Source organism: Lolium rigidum, chromosome 7 (genome assembly GCF_022539505.1).
Source record: "Lolium rigidum isolate FL_2022 chromosome 7, APGP_CSIRO_Lrig_0.1, whole genome shotgun sequence".
Taxonomy (NCBI): domain Eukaryota; kingdom Viridiplantae; phylum Streptophyta; class Magnoliopsida; order Poales; family Poaceae; genus Lolium; species Lolium rigidum.
In genome coordinates, this window is record NC_061514.1 from 319,685,723 (window position 1) to 319,701,914 (window position 16,192).

At 42.5% G+C, this 16,192-nt stretch overlaps 1 protein-coding gene across 1 annotated transcript; it reads left to right on the forward strand.

The window, feature by feature from the left end:
- Positions 1-4,216: 4,216 nt before the first annotated feature.
- LOC124669954 (cysteine-tryptophan domain-containing zinc finger protein 7-like) lies at positions 4,217-15,729 on the forward strand. Its single transcript, XM_047206486.1, has 13 exons — positions 4,217-4,316; positions 6,899-6,971; positions 7,049-7,176; positions 7,270-7,632; positions 7,737-9,064; positions 9,457-9,854; positions 9,961-11,594; positions 11,670-11,824; positions 12,247-12,404; positions 12,659-12,822; positions 14,011-14,670; positions 14,743-14,851; positions 15,553-15,729. Exons 1-11 carry the CDS (start codon positions 4,230-4,232, stop codon positions 14,197-14,199), a joined length of 4,677 nt encoding a protein of 1,558 aa, XP_047062442.1. The 5' UTR covers positions 4,217-4,229; the 3' UTR covers positions 14,200-14,670; positions 14,743-14,851; positions 15,553-15,729.
- The last annotated feature ends 463 nt before the right edge of the window (positions 15,730-16,192 follow it).

Below are 16,192 nucleotides of genomic sequence, written 5' to 3' on the forward strand. Positions count from 1 at the left end.
AACCGTGGATTGTGTTCTTCTGGGATATGCATTTCATAGCATTGGCTACAGATTTTTGATAGTAAAATCTGAGGTATCCGACATGCATGTTGGTACAATTATGGAGTCGAATGATGCGACTTTCTTTGAGGACATCTTTTCTATGAAAGAAACGTCTAGCTCATCAATTCAGGAGATGTCCAGTTCATCTACTCAGGAATTATTTCCTGAAGCTACCATGGCTATAGAACACTTTGATAATCCTGTGGAGGATGACAATGAAGCTCCCGAAGGAGCAAGAGACAGAGGACCGCAAAGTCTTTTGGACATGATTTCATTGTGTACCTCGTGGATGATACTCCCACTTCTATTTCGAAGCCTATGCGTCTCGGGATGCCGACTCATCGGAAGGAAGTCGTCCAGTAGCGAGATGGATTCCATCTTAGCTAATGGAACTTGGGAGGTTACTCGATCGTCCTTATGGGTGCAAACCTGTAGGATGCAAGTGGGTGTTCAAGAAAAAGCTTAGACCCGATGGTACTATTGAAAAGTACAAGGCACGACTTGTGGCCAAGGGTTATACTCGAGAAGAAGGCGAAGACTTCTTTGATACATACTCACCTGTAGCTCGACTGACCACTATTCTAGTACTACTTTCCTTGGCTGCCTCACATGGTCTTCTCGTTCATCAAATGGATGTTAAGACAGCTTTCCTAAATGGAGAGCTTGAAGAGGAAATTTATATGGAGCGACTCGATGGATTTGTAGTAGATGGTCAAGAAGGAAAGGTGTGTAAATTACTGAAGTCTTTGTATGGGCTTAAGCAAGCACCTAAGCAGTGGCATGAGAAGTTTGAAAGAACTTTAACCTGTGAAGGTTTTGTTGTAAACGAAGCTGACAAGTGTGTATACTATCGCCATGGTGGGGGCGAGGGAGTTATTCTTTGTCTCTATGTCGATGACATATTGATATTTGGGACCAACCTTACTGTGATTAAGGAGGTCAAGGAGTTCCTATCTCGTTGTTTTGAGATGAAGGACTTGGGAGTAGCTGATGTGATCTTAAATATCAAGCTGCTGAAGGATGACGATGGTGGGATTACATTGCTTCAGTCCCACTATGTGGAAAAGATCCTGAGTCGCTTCGGGTATAGCGACTGCAAATCTTCTGCAACACCTTATGATCCTAGTGCGATAATTCATAAGAATAAAAGAGTCGCTAGAGATCAATTGCGATATTCGCAGATCATTGGCTCACTCATGTATTTAGCCAGCGCCACGAGGCCTGACATCTCCTTTGCTGTAAGTAAACTCAGCCGTTTTGTGTCTAGACCTAGAGATGTTCATTGGCATGCTCTTGAGAGAGTTTTGCGCTATTTGAAAGGCACTACGAGTTATGGCATTCACTATACTGGGTATCCAAGGGTACTTGAGGGTTATAGTGATGCAAATTGGATATCTGATGCTGATGAGACTAAAGCCACAAGTGGTTATTTGTTTACACTTGGAGGTGGCGCTGTTTCCTGGAAGTCTTGCAAGCAGACCATTATTACGAGGTCAACTATGGAAGCAGAACTTACAGCATTAGACACAGCCACTGTTGAAGCAGAGTGGCTTCGTGATCTTTTGATGGACTTACATGTGGTTGAGAAACCAATACCCGCTATTCCTATGAACTGTGATAATCAAACTGTGATCGTCAAAGTAAACAGTTCTAAGGATAATATGAAGTCATCAAGGCATGTGAAGAGGAGACCGAAAACTGTCAGGAAAATGAGAAACTCCGGAGTTATAGCGTTGGATTATATCCATACGTCTAGAAACCTGGCAGACCCCTTCACAAAGGGACTATCACGAAATGTGATAGAAAATGCATCGAGGGAGATGGGTATGAGACCCACACTATGAGCTGCCCACGGTGGTATTTTACCACTCCGTAAGATGCAATACTCTCCTAATCTGCATGGCAGGTTGATAATTATCTTAATGTGTTCTAAGTGGCTTATTTTAGCAGAGATGTTGTCCTGCAGAACATCTTTTTGAAGAACACACCTATATGAGTCTGATTGTTAAACGTCGCAATCTATGAGAGTTGGGTGGTCTCTAGTAAACTCATGAAAGGCCCTGGAGTATGACGTATAAGCTCCAAACCGCGAGGAAGCCTCGCGGCAGCCTAGTATCGGTCTAGGCTTTGTATGAAGCTAGTGCGCAGAAAACTTGTAGTTCAAGGCATAGTCCACTATCCAAGTTGCAATCTAGTGTAATATGAAGCTTTAAGTGGAAGTTCAACTTAACAGTCTCCACGACATACCGGTATATAAAACAATGTTCTGGAAACTTATTGATGAGATGTGCCAATGAGAGTTTGTGGGGGATTGCTGGAATTTTAGGCATTTGGCCTTTGGCCCATGGCCCATTACCAAATTTTGAAACTCACATGGCCCATTCCAATAATCAGTGGCAGCACTAGTGGGGCTAAAGTTTAGTCCCACATTGCTAGTTGGGAGAGAGTTGGAGTGGTATATAAGGTGGGCTGTTCTAGTCCTAGTAAGTGAGTGAGAAGAGAGAGAGCCCTCGCGCACTCCTCCTCCTCCGCCGCCCGCCTCGCCACGCCACGCCTCGCCTCGTCACGACACGTCACGACGCGCCGCGGGTTGCGGGAATCTCGCCGAGCCGAGCTTATCTTTTTGCTGTTTGGGAAATTAATTGTGTAATCAATTTCGAGTCATTAACGGACGCGTTACTCAGCCGTTTTGCCTTCCGGTTTTTCTGGATCGTGGCTGTGCCGACTCGGACGTGGGCTGCGTCCCACGACCTTCCCGAACCGCACTATATAAGCGCGGACGCGAACCCTAGTCTGCATCTTGACACATATGCGACTACCCGTTTCCAGTTCATTGCGCCGCCGCCTTCGTCTTCCTCATCCCGTCCGTCGGCGTGCACCGACTGCCGGGACAGATGAGGCCTCCGGAACCCCGCCTCTCGTGAACCCGTACGGGTGAGGGGCAATCAGGTTTTGGGGAGCGCTCCGGCGCGACTATCGGCATCACGACGTCGTCCTCGGACGACGAGTTCCTCCACACCGACAACTTCTTCCCGGACCTCAGCGACTTCTTCTACAACCTCAACATGGGCGACAACGACGCTGCTGTGAAGTATGTGATCTTGTCGGTTCTCTTTCAGTTTCTGTTAGAGTTCATTCTTCTAGTTTCTATGGTAGATGCGATCGGTTTATCTTGTTTAGACGTGATCTGTTCATCTATCTTACTAGTCTCCACGATTACTTTATTTGTTGTTTTCATAGTCATGATTTATCAATTATTTGTACGGATTATTTCATATGGATATTTGCTTATATATTCAACACGAGTTTGGGCATTATTACAGATATTTTTTATACCTATACACAAACCGATTACAAACATTTCTTGTAGTCATGAACAAAGCGTGCATCACCACTCAATGAATGACTCACCATATCTTTTTTTTTTTGCGACGTGACTCACCATATCCAAATGCCACAAGTTAGAGTGAGGAGGTTTCATCGAGCCAGAGCATTTGTACACGACCTCACGGCCACGCAAGTAGAAACGGCGTGTCATGCAACGGAATCCGTTCGTGACAGTCGCAACCGCCTCCGAAACGAAACCCCGGAGGGGGAGTGTGGAACATTCCAACGGTTCGGGCGCGGAAAGGCTGTGGCTGCGAGAGGAAAAGCCGGGCGGGGCCGAAGAAAAGGAAAGAAAACCATCTCACAAACAAAACAAGGGGAGGGAAGGGAGCGCCGCCCACCACCCACCATCACCAGCCACCAGCACCAGCACCAGGTCGTCTACCCAGCCGCAAAAAAGCTTTGTCTTTGCGGAAACAATAAAGAATTCCGTCGCGTGCGACGAAGCCTCGAGACGCCTGGCCGAGGGGGCGACGAGGAGGGGAGAGAGACAGGTAGAGAGAGAGAGACTCTGAGGGTGTGCGTGTGGGCCGAATCTCGCGATCCCCAATCCGGAGGCGACGGAATTTGCCGATTCGGGGCACGCCGGCTGCGGCGGCGGAGGCGGGGAGAGAGATTCCGGCCGATCGGGGAGCTCCGGGCCGCGATTCAAGCCGCGATTCGCGGTCTCCCCCTGAGCTCGGGGCGGTCTGCGAGGCGGTGGGCCCGGGCGGGGCGGTTGACTCGGTGGGTGGATGCTGTCTGTGAGGAGGCGGCAGGAGGATGCGGGCGGCGCCCTCCGCGGCGGCACCGGCGGCGGCATGGACGAAGACGGCGAGCTGGAGGAGGGCGAGGCGTACGGCGACGACACGGCCTTCGTCGACCCCGACGTCGCGCTCTCTTACATTGTGAGTGCCCGCCTGCCTCCCTCGCCCAACAGCTTCCTTTCCCCGCAGTTCCGATGCTCTATTAGATTTAGCCTACCAGTTTAGCGCAACCAGCGGCTTGATCGGCCAAATCCGCGCCGGCAAAGAACGTGCTTTTCTCGTCTGCTCGATTCTCCCGCTCAGCACGAGTGATTCCCCGTCTAGGGCTGCCGGCAAGCGATCCCGTTGGTACACCATTTAACTCATCCAAAAATCGTGGCTTTAGTCCGCATTCGTGGTTCATTTAATCCATCCGAAATTCCTGGCTTTAGTTTACCTGGCACGGGAAGCAGCTAGCCTCATTGGTGGATCAATTGAAGTTCATTACACATTTTCTTGCTTTGTTGTTGATGATGATGATGAGTTTGTCTAGGCAGCGGTTTAACGATGCTAGTTCCAAGTGGTATTGGAAGCAGTTGCATTTGGAGGATCCATTTAGACTTTGCGCAGTTTGTCGCTTTGTTGGTGATGATCAATTTTTCTAGGCAAGGTTTTTTCGATGCTACTACTGGTTCCATTTGGTGGACCATTTAAAGTTTGTCACTTTGTTGATGATGATGGTAAATTTGTCTAGGTAATGGTTTTACGATGCTAGGTCAAGTGGTACTGCCAGCAGTTGCATTTGGTGGATCATTTAAAGTTTGCGCAGTTTCTCGCTTTGTTGATGATGATCAATTTGTCTTTACGATGCCACTAGTTCAACTGGTACTGGAAGCAGTCGCATTTGGTGGATCATTTAAAGTTTGTCGCTTCGTTGACGATGATAAAGTTGTCTAGGTAACGGTTTTACGATGCTACTTCACATGGTACTAGAACCAGTCTCATTTGGTGGATCATTTAAAGTTTGCCGCTTTGTTGACGATGATAAAGTTGTCTAGGTAACGGTTTTACAATGCTAGTTCACATAATCATGTGAGCAGTCTCATTTGGTGAATCATTTAAAGTTTGCGCAGTTTGCCGCTTTGTTGACGGTGATAAATTTTCCTAGGTAACAGTAATTCGATGCTAGTTCTGCTGGTACTACAAGCATTCACATTTGGTGGATCATTTAAAGTTTGCGCAGTTTGTGGCTTTGTTGATGATGATAAGTATAGGTAACGGTTGTATGATGCTAGTTCACAGGGTACTGGAAGCATTCACATTTGGTGGATCATTTAAACTTTAAAGTTTGCGCTGTTTGTGGCTTTGTTGATGATGATAAGTCTAGGTAACGGTTGTATGATGCTAGTTCACGGGGTACTAGAAGCAGTCACATTTGGAGTATCATTTAAAGTTTGCGCAGTTTGTCGCTTTGTTGTTGATGATGATAAATTTTCGTAGGTAACGGTTTTTCGATGCTAGTGCACGTGATAGTAGAAGCGATCGCAAGTTTGTTGCTTTGATGATGATGATGATAAATTTGTCAAGTAAATGATTTTATGATTCTGTTGTTATGGAAGAAAAGGCGAGCCTCTTGGTTGGATGGGGTGTTATCTTTGGTGTACAAGTACTAATTTGGATTTAGATACTCTCTGTTCGAGACCACACCGTACATTCATTGCAAAATGGATCAAACCCTGAACATAAATCACTAAAACGTGTTTTCCGATGCTAGTTCACATGGTACTAGAAGCAGTCACATTTGGAGAATCATTTGATGTTTGCGCCATTTGTCGCTTTGTTAATGATGATAAATTTTCCCAGGTAATGGTTTTTTGATGCTAGTTCACGTGGTACTGGAAGCAGTCGCATTTGGTGGATCATTTAAAGTGACGCAGTTTGTCTCTTTGTTGACGATGATAAATTTTCATGGGCAGCAGTTTCTTGATGCTAGTTCATGTGATACTGGAAGCAGTCACATTTTTTTTTTCCGTGAAAACGCAAAGACTTTTGCATTTCATTTCATTGAATAGATAAGAGTTTTACAGTCCTCCTAGGAAGCAGTCACATTTGGTGGATCATTTAAAGTTTGCGCAATTTGTCGCTTTGCTGCTGATGATAAATTTGTCAAGTAAACGATTTTATGATGCTGTTCTTAAAAAAGAAAAGGCGAGCCTCTTGGTTGTACGGGGTGTTACCTTTGGTGTGCAAGTACTAATTTGTATTTAGCCATTCTCTATTTGAAACCAGACCTTACATTCATTGCGAAATGGATCAATACATGAACATAAATCATTAAAACGTGTTTTTATTCTGAGCTTAAGGTCAACAGTTGCTTCACACTTCATATGCTCAAATGTTGAATTTCAAACTTCCAGTACGCGCTGTATACCTGATATCTTTTTGTACAGAAGAATGAGAAAAACATGAATAGTGAAGATTTGGTTGGAAATGGAAAACAGTTGAAGGCACTACCTTTTGATTTACTTCAAAAAATGCTTGTTTGGGAATTATGCAAGAGATCACTATAGCTTTACTCTCATTTGTACCAAAGACCAGCAACATTAGTGTGAGTAGTGGCCAGCAGTTTAATACAGTGAAAAATACACTAGCAACTTTACTTTGAAGGTTATATACTGCACCCACAATCATATTTGCCGTGGTCACTATTCTTATTTTGTGTGTTTCTGGTGTGTTCTATTTAGGATGAAAAACTCCAAGATGTACTAGGCCATTTCCAGAAGGACTTTGAAGGAGGCGTGTCTGCAGAGAATCTAGGTGAGGAGATGTTGAGCTGTTGCTGCAGTCAGCTTGATTTGGCTTCATTCATTTAACACTGCACTTATCTTTGACAGGATCCAAGTTTGGTGGATATGGTTCATTTTTACCTACGTACCAGCGTTCCCCCCTCCTGCCACAAACTAGAACTCCACCTAAGGCGGCAAACCTTGGCTCAAGATCTCCTTATCACCAGTCTATTGAGGTGCTTACGTTAGCTAGCTCTGGCTGTACTGTTCTGGAATAGTATTGTCATGAACATACATTCATATTGCATTGATGGTGATTTATAATGTAGGCTGTGCCTCAGAACCCGACGGCTGTGGCGGTTCCGTCTGTTTCCCAGAACAGTGGTTCCGCAGTACCTTTTTCGGGTGATTCAGTTAAAAAGGAAAGATGTGAAAGCGCAACAGCTAAAAGGAGCACTAGCAATCATGATCCTTCATATGGTTCATCTAAGTCTAGTGATCAGAACAGATTTAAAGTTCGGATAAAAGTTGGTTCAGACAATGTCTTGGCGAGAAATAATGCAGCTATTTACAGTGGTCTGGGCCTTGATATTTCTTCACCTTCATCTGTGGAGGATAGTCCCGATGGCTACAGGGGCCTCTCCCCGGAATTTGACAATGTACAACTTGAATCCCCTCGGACCATTCTTCAGGTAAAGTACTGCATGATAACTGTATTAGCTCTTTGTACTTATATTTCAGTATGAACTGTTCAATGGGCGAATAACCACTTCCATTTTTAAACACGACCACACAGATCATGACATGCTTCTCAGTTCCGGGAGGGTTCTTACTATCCCCTCTGAAGGGCAGTATTTTGCAATTGACGAAAAAGGTTGTGCCTTCATCAAAGACACGGGAAACAAGCGTGGACATAGAAAATGCACAGGAAGCATCTGAAGGGCATGTAGTTAAGAAAATGAAGCCTGATGGTAAGAAAAAGAAACCCATAGAGGTGAAGAGGTCAAGTAACATAAATGATCCAACTGCAGTTATGAAAAAGGAGATCGATATAGAAACACTTGTTGGTCAAAAGATTGTATCAGAAGCTCTCAACATACCCATTTTGTCTAGTTCCAGAGGCATGGAGACAAAGGGCGAGAGTCACTTTGAAGAGGAGACAGCAGGAAAATATTTGGAAGGAAATAAGGATGCCCGGTTGAAAGAAGGGGCTATAAACAGCAACATAAAGACAATTAAAACTGAAACTGTCAAAGTGGAGACAACTAAATGTTCAGAAAGTGGTGGTCTTGGCAGCTCAGAAATGGAATTTTCAGCAGCAAAAAGGGAACTGAAACCCATGACAGAAAAGACAGCGACTTTGGAAGAGATGAATACAACTAATGACACTGATCTTCTGTTGGATAGGAAGCATGAAAGAAGAATAAAACCTGAGAGTAAAAGCAATGGTGCTGGAGTTAGCTTTGAAGATAACACGGTTATAGATGAAAGAACTCCTGCTGTTTGCAGGAGCATGGAAAAAGTGCCTAGCAAAGAAACTTCACTTTATGATGCAAATTCGAAAAATAACACCAAGAGTGAGGCCAAAAGAATCCATAGGGAGCAAAAGAAGAATGCTGCAACATCTTCTGATTTCCTGGATGTTGACAATGGGGCTCGTTCTTCTGCGGCAGTCAAAGAGAGAAAACATGATTCTCAGTCCAAATCTAGTCACTCCGGGAAGAAACCCAAAGCAAAATCACATAGAGATGTCAAGGACAGTTTGCCTGACGGATCTTATGGATGCAAGGAGCAAGTTATATTGGAGAATGGAGGTGGATTGGGAGAGTTGCAGCCAAAGGAAAAGTCTTGGAGCAAAAGGGATTTTGATATGCCTGGGGCTTCAAAGAGGGAGATTTCATCTGGTGCAAAGCATGATAGACATACAGCTTCTGAGGAGCAGAAGATGCATGTACTTCCAGCTTCTGTCTCAACTGCAAATGCAGCCCCTGCACCCCAAGTACCACACCTGATAGATGAACATTGGGTTCAATGTGACATATGCCAGAAATGGCGTCTCTTACCATATGAGACAGATATGAGTACCCTTCCAAAGGAGTGGAAATGTAGCATGCAACTGTGGCTGTAAGTTCAAGTTCAAATACAACTGTTTATACTTCCTACTCTTTTTTATTGCTTCTGTTCTTCTCTCAACAAGTCTATCACTAGGTAGTGCGTGACCAGCATGCCTTATTATTGTGGCTTCTTTTAAACTACTACACTTGTACTACACACAGACATTTTCTCCTGTTCAAGCTGAACACCGACAATCAATGGTTCAGTTTTGATATATTTTTTGTGGGTTTCTGCCTTATTATATTACACTTGCACTTACACTGTTAGGTTGTAGTTTACTGGTTTATACTAATTTGCCATTGAATTTGTATCTTTTTAGCACTGTAATGTTTTTCCATGTTTGTAAGTTCATGAACAGTCTTTTTCCTTTTCTGAAGAGCTAGAATTTGGAAATTTTGCAGACCTGGAATGAATAGGTGCGATGTTGGTGAGGATGAGACTACAAATGCTCTCAATGCACTATATGTCTTACCAGCCCCTGCCAACGGCATTCCTCCAGTTGGTCATTCTCATGTTGCTTCTTCAGGACTAACAACAGCCTTCAATGTAAATGGACATGCTGAACAGAGTAGGAAAAGGAAAAGTGCTCCAGGTGATAGAATAAGTGTCATTGATGGTGGCCACTCAACACAAGCTTCAGCTTATCCAGTGGGCAGCCAACATGCTCCTACTAGAATTAAATCTAGTGCTGATAGTAACCAGTATCATACTGAGAGAAATTCTGTGAGCAAATCAGTTGACCCTTTTACTGAAAAGAAGAAGTCCAAGAGTAAGAGCCGTGGCAGCCATTCTGATGGAGGTTCTGTTATTGTTCTCCCTTATATTATTTCAGTTATATTTGATACACAGTCTTCCTTTCTGCTTTTACTATGATTTGTATTTATTTTTATTTGGCGACAACACAGGAGATCTCATGGAAAGACCCAAGAAGCATTCAAAAGGAAAAAGTAAGAGAGAGATAGATCATTGTGAATATAAAGCTTCTAAGAAAATAAAAAAGGAGGACCGGCATCGTTCTAGCAGAGATAGGAATGCTAAATGTGATTTAGCGAGTGGAGACATTCCTGATGAGGCCAAGGCTTTGCTTTTGAAGGAAACAATCTTAAACAATTTGGGTGAAAAAGGTGATGTTTCTTCATTAAAGCAACAAAGCGCTCCTAGGTATGATCGTTTGGATAAATCCAAGAGAGACAAGGACGATGATGTAGTTCTTTCTGAAGACAGGAACAAGGAAACCTTTCACACCTCAGATGCACAAAGATCAGACTATTCTACCAAGAAGAGGATAGTAAAGGAATGGGAGGAGAGTCAGCACAATTCTTCAACAGCTCATGTGAGCAATGGAACCACAGTGAACCACAACTCTGCTGCCAAGGAAACCTATAAGGATCAGAACTTAAAGGAAACAAAGCCAAAGTTGAAGAAGTCTGAAGAACTGTACTCAACCACGGATTCCAGATCAGTAAAAGGTCAGATTTTATCTTGTAATGAAGGGCATGTAAACAATGAACTCGTCGAGGATAGCACAGATTTTGCGGGCAAAAGAGGTTTGAGCTTGGTTGGACCCGCTTCTGGTGACATGGCCCACATTCAGACTGCAGCTGTGACTTCAAGCTCTTCAAAAGCTTCAGATTCACAGAAGAAGAAACATAATTCCCATGTTGCGAAGATTTCGCCAATTGAGTCAGTTTCCTCATCACCAGTGAGAAACAACATTGATAAGCCCCCCCATAACAGAATATTGGAGAAAGATGGACCTATGAATACTAATTCAAGCACCATGCCGAGTTCAGTAAAGCATCTAAATAGTGAAGCTGGTATAGTGGACAATGTTCGGCAGGCTAAGAAATCCAAGGATAGTCTGCTTGCAAGTGAACCTGTCTTGCATAGTTCTTTGCAAGGAAGTTCTGACAAAGATGATGATCTGGTTCAGTTAACTCGAGGTCACGCACCCGAAAGACTTTCTTTGAGAAAGGGTTTGGATGATGATCCACATCATGCATCTGGGAGAAAGGATTCCACTGTGAATGGCTCCAGTGCATCTAGGGGTTATAACCACTTGCATTCTGGTGATAAAAATAGCTCGCGCACTGATGGCTCTGTGGTGCAACCTAGAGCTGCAGTCTTGGACGCTAAAGGAGATACAGTTGCGAATGCTCATACGAAAAGTGCAGCTTCCATGCAAGACAGAAATGGATCAACTCATTGCCCTCCGGATGGAAATTTTCAACCACAGTTGTCATCTGGAAAAGATAAATTATATCCCAAGAGTAACAAGCAAGATACAGAGAAGCCCAAAGCCCAAATGGTTCCTTCACCTTTGAAAGAAACCCACTCCACTCCAGTAAAACCCAGTGCGTCAAAATTGACACCACAGTCAAGGAGATGCAGTGATGAAAATGGAGGGCAACACGGTGTTTCAAAACAGGGTGCTTCAAATCCCGCAGACACTTCCAGTCCAGCTATGAAAGATGGTAATTCAACTGCATATGCTCTCAAAGAAGCTCGGGATTTAAAGCACAAGGCTAACCGTTTGAAGGTTGTTCACCATTGTTTTTCTCTTATGAATATGCTAACTTTTGTTGTGTAAGGACCTTACCAACTTTCTCTGCAGAAAGAAGGAAAAGATCTTGAAAGCACAAGGCTTTACTTTGAGGCAGCCTTAAAATTTCTGCATGTAGCGTCACTTCTGGAACCTCCTAGTATTGATGGTGGGAAACAAGGCGATGCAGCTCAGAGCATGTTTTCTGATACTGCAAAACTCTGCAAGTAAGCTAATACAGAAGTATATGTTATGCTGTTCTAATTGCCAACCTATTCATTTCTGTGAATATACTCCCTAGTTATAAATTGGGAACTAGTGCCTGGAAGTTCTTGTTCTGCATGGCCTGACTTGAATGGGCTCTATCATCGCATGTTTAGTCTGATAGTTTTCACAACACAGTTAATTAGCCTGATGGTAGTCGCAATACAGTCCATGTACAGTTATATTTATATTACAAAGCTGATGTGATATTACTAATTTTTATGCCAGCTGGATCTAGTAAAATTTTGCTCTGATAACCATATAATTGCCCGTGTTATCAAATTCTAGTCTGAAGTTGCAGTTTTGTGTAACAGTACTCATGTTTTTACGTGAAGAGTGGTCAAGAGTTGTCACTAGAGTTAATTATATTTATTTTATTGCCCAGCTTTGTTGCTCACGAATATGAAAGGTGCAAGAAGATGGCTGCTGCTGCTTTAGCATATAAATGTGTCGAAGTAGCTTATCTCAAGGCTGCATACTACAAATACCCTATTGCAAGCAAGGATCGACAGGTGTTGCAGGCAGTTGTACAGACTACACCAGGTAAGTTGATCTAATTAGTAAAATTTAAGTTTATGTCTATTGTGAAATTTAGCTCGCAGTGTAGATTTTCAAAAAACATTAAACCGGATTAATGCAAAAATTGGACTATTATGCGTTGCCAAAAACTATCTAAGTATCATCAGTTAAAAGAATAAAACCAGACTATCATATTTTCTCAGTGCTATCCTGCTATCATATCATGAATCTTCTCTGGATGTTTTTATTTGTTTGACTCGATATTGTTACTTTTGTAGGCGAATCACCATCATCCTCTGCCTCAGACATTGATAACCTAAATAACAATGGATTATCTAAGAAGGCCCCTTCAAACAAGGATGCTAATTCACCTCAAGTTGCTGGGAATCATTTGTTACTGGCTGTTCGCAATCAACCACACTTGACAAGGTTACTAGCTTATGTAAGTTCTTGAATAATCCTGACAAGCAGCTCAATGAAGTTCCCCTTTATAGTGATTTTTAATGGTTTATAACTATTTCATAATCTGTCGAGAATGTAGTAAGAAAATAAAAACATTCATAGTATTGGTATGCCTAATCATATTCAGCTGTTCTTTACGTTCATTGTGCGTCTAGGCCTTGATGTCTTCCTCTCAAGAATCGGACACCCATTAGGGTGGAACATATACCACTAATTGACTAACTTATAGTGCATGCTGAAATCATGTTTATTGTTAGAAAGGAATTGACTAGTGGTTTTGTTGTGCTCCTGCTAATTGTGAATTGTTAGTTTTTTTTTTCTGGTTGCGTTTAGAGCAGCCAATAATGCTATGCTGGTATCACAGAAAGCTGAAATTAATGCCTTTAAACAAAGATGGCACCAATTTTTCGTCTTTTTTGTTAACCCAGAAAGTACAACAATTGGTCAGAAATTTTGGGCTTTGAATTTATGTTGAAATGGTGAAATTGTGTGTGTGATAGTTGCTCTTGCTGCATGGCAGTAGCAAACTAGCAATGGTGATAGTTGCGAGCCTTGTGGTTGGTAGGGCGGTGCATTGATTGGATATATGAATTGAAATCGATCTGAATTTCCAGTAACCGATATACCTCTAGTGGAGTTGTATGACGCAAATTTGTTAAAAGTAGTAGTCTAGAGTTTTGAGCATTGCAATGTATAGTTTTGGAATAACTCCATAAAACAGCAAACTGGATAGATCTTGGCAATCATAAGCAACTGGCTCGCTTTGTGGTGAACTGTCAACTGTGTCCTGGAAAGAATGTTGTCTTGAGCAATGACCTTATTTTAGGATAAGCTGCACCCATATTGGATGGGATCATCCCATTATTCATGTGGTCCAACTTGTTCATGACATTAATTGGCATTGATGTAATTACGTGGCACCAACTCATATATTACTCAAACAGTCATACCGGTTTAGAATGGTAAAATGGAATTAGGATAAGATGAGCCTAATCGAGTCATCAAACCAAACACCTGTTGAAATAAGACAATGCTACTTTCAGGAGAGAATAGCCAAAATACCACGAGTCAAAACTAAAAGTGCCAAAATAGAACTAGTTACTTTCAAGACATGCTCATTGGTTCTTTAATGGTTCTGGATCTGATGTTATATTATTCTTTTTCTTAGACGAATGATGTCAATTGTGCCTTTGAGGCAACTCGGAAATCACAGACGGCAATTGCTTCTGCTGCTGGCAACCATGAAAAAGGAGTAGATGGTGTTTCTTCAGTGAGAACTGTTCTGGATTTTAACTTCAGAAGTGTGAATGATCTACTCAGACTCGTGCGGCTTTCAATGGAATCTATCAGCTGCTGACATGATCAGAATCGAAGAAAATGACATGATGGTAGTATTTAGTGGAAAAGTTCAATAGTGCAGAATCCTTAGGTCTTTTCATTTAGGCATGCTGGTTAATTTGTACAGGAAGTTTGTTTGAGATTCTTCTTATTTTTGTTTCCTTAGTGGCATCCCGTTATTATGCATAGTCACTGGCAGCCTAGCATCAACTTGGAAGATCTGAACTGTCTAGCAACTGAGGCAGCTGAAGATGAGCTTCATTGCTCCACAGTTGCGATCCTTTGGACACTGAAGGCATGTAACTCTCAGATTGCACTTGATAGGAAAATGCAAAATATTACCTGGAAAATGGCTCGTTCTCAAGTACTCTCTTTGCCTACATGCTGCAAATCATGCGGTTTGTCACTGAGCTGGCTTATGGTTGAAGAGTCTGTCAATTTTTCTGTGTACTGTACAAGATGATGTGTTCCCTGCTTAACAGTTTTGACGGTATGTTTCAGTTAAATATCAAAAATTTCGACAGTGCTCCATAATGTTTACATAATCTTCATTATTGCGCAGGGGAGAGGTCAACAGTGTCAATTAAGAGTGCAAACCAAGAAAACACCTGGTGGTGTTTTCTTTTTCGGTATTTTTAAGAGGGCATGTATTCTGGAGAAAGTTCAAGCAGGTATGTTTACTAGTATTTAGTCCATTAATTGTTATGTTGACATCCATGTGTGCTTGCACCTCAAGAAAGTGAAGGATATGACTTGTTAATGAATGTCACTTGGTATTTTATGGTGGTGAAAATTGACTAGTAGTGTGTTTGTCATGATATATTGACATCAGGATCCCATTTTTAATTGAACAATTTGAAGTCACACTTTTGAGTGAGATCATATTAGAACAATGGTTTCTCCTTAGAATCATACTATACATATGCATGCTGCATACACAGTCAGTCCTGTAATCTTGCAAGGGTGGTACTGGCTTTCAGCCAATCCCCTATTTGTTTTATGTAATGCGGCAGTTAACTGTATTGGGTTTGTTGTTTATCTGTTTTCTTTTGTAATTCAAGGATATCCTAATAATCATAAAAAAAGTGTTTCTAAATTGTCAAGTACACACTGTTGTTTTGAAGCTTCGTTGGTCATATGTAACTAGTTTACTACGGCATAAATCTGAAACAAGCTAGAACTGGTTTGCTGCGATTTGTTTACTTAAAAAGATCCATGGTCATGTGTATGTCTTATTGTAGACTTTGAAAGTATAAAAACTGTACCTCACCTCGCCACTGGCATGTACTAGTAAGCTGAAACGAAGAACATACTGCTTGTTTCATTTGTTCCGCTTCAACTGACACGATGATGGTGCCTTTTTACTTTTCAGGCTTCAAAGAAGTAACCACTTGGACCATTACCTGTGTATGAACATTGTACAAACATTTTTCATGTGCAATAGGCTAACCCGTTTTTTCATTATCAATACCAGAGACTGTCAGTGGAACATGTACATGTGTAACAGTAAAGTCTCGGACTCCGTCCAAGTTTTAGTCCCCATTACCCATCTTGCAAAATTGCCCCGTTTCACATTTGGTTGTTTAAGGTAGTGTATAGCTAACCTTGACCTAAAAATGTGTTGCAGAATGCAAAATAAGTCTACTTTGTAGCGTGAACCCAGCCTGAGCAAAGTGATGCGAATTGCTGCATTTCCTCGGAGTTCTGAGACATTAGAAAACACTTGTCTTTCCCATGGAGAAATAGTTCTTTCTTCAAAAGCTTCATCTCCCAGCCTAACCCCTCTGCCACTTTGTATATCTCCTCCGTGAGCGGATGCCTTGCCGGTGCTGGCGCCAAAGTCCACCCAACTGAACCCGATCTTTGTCACGCCTCTCTCCCTCATCTGCCTTCTTACCTTCGCCACGCGTCCCCAGTCCCCCTTCTCAGCAGAGACGTTGGACAGCAGCATGTAGGCACCAGACTATGCTGGCTCTGTCTTCGTCAGGGTGTTGGCGACCCTCTCGGCGATG

Excerpts from the sequence above, each read along its gene's own strand:
- LOC124669954 (XM_047206486.1), top strand. The coding sequence starts at position 4,230 with ATGGACGAAGACGGCGAGCTGGAGGAGGGCGAGGCGTACGGCGACGAC. Across the intron at positions 9,065-9,456 it reads TGTAGCATGCAACTGTGGCT|ACCTGGAATGAATAGGTGCG; the intron begins GTAAGTTCAAGT and ends GAAATTTTGCAG. Across the intron at positions 11,825-12,246 it reads GATACTGCAAAACTCTGCAA|CTTTGTTGCTCACGAATATG; the intron begins GTAAGCTAATAC and ends TTTATTGCCCAG.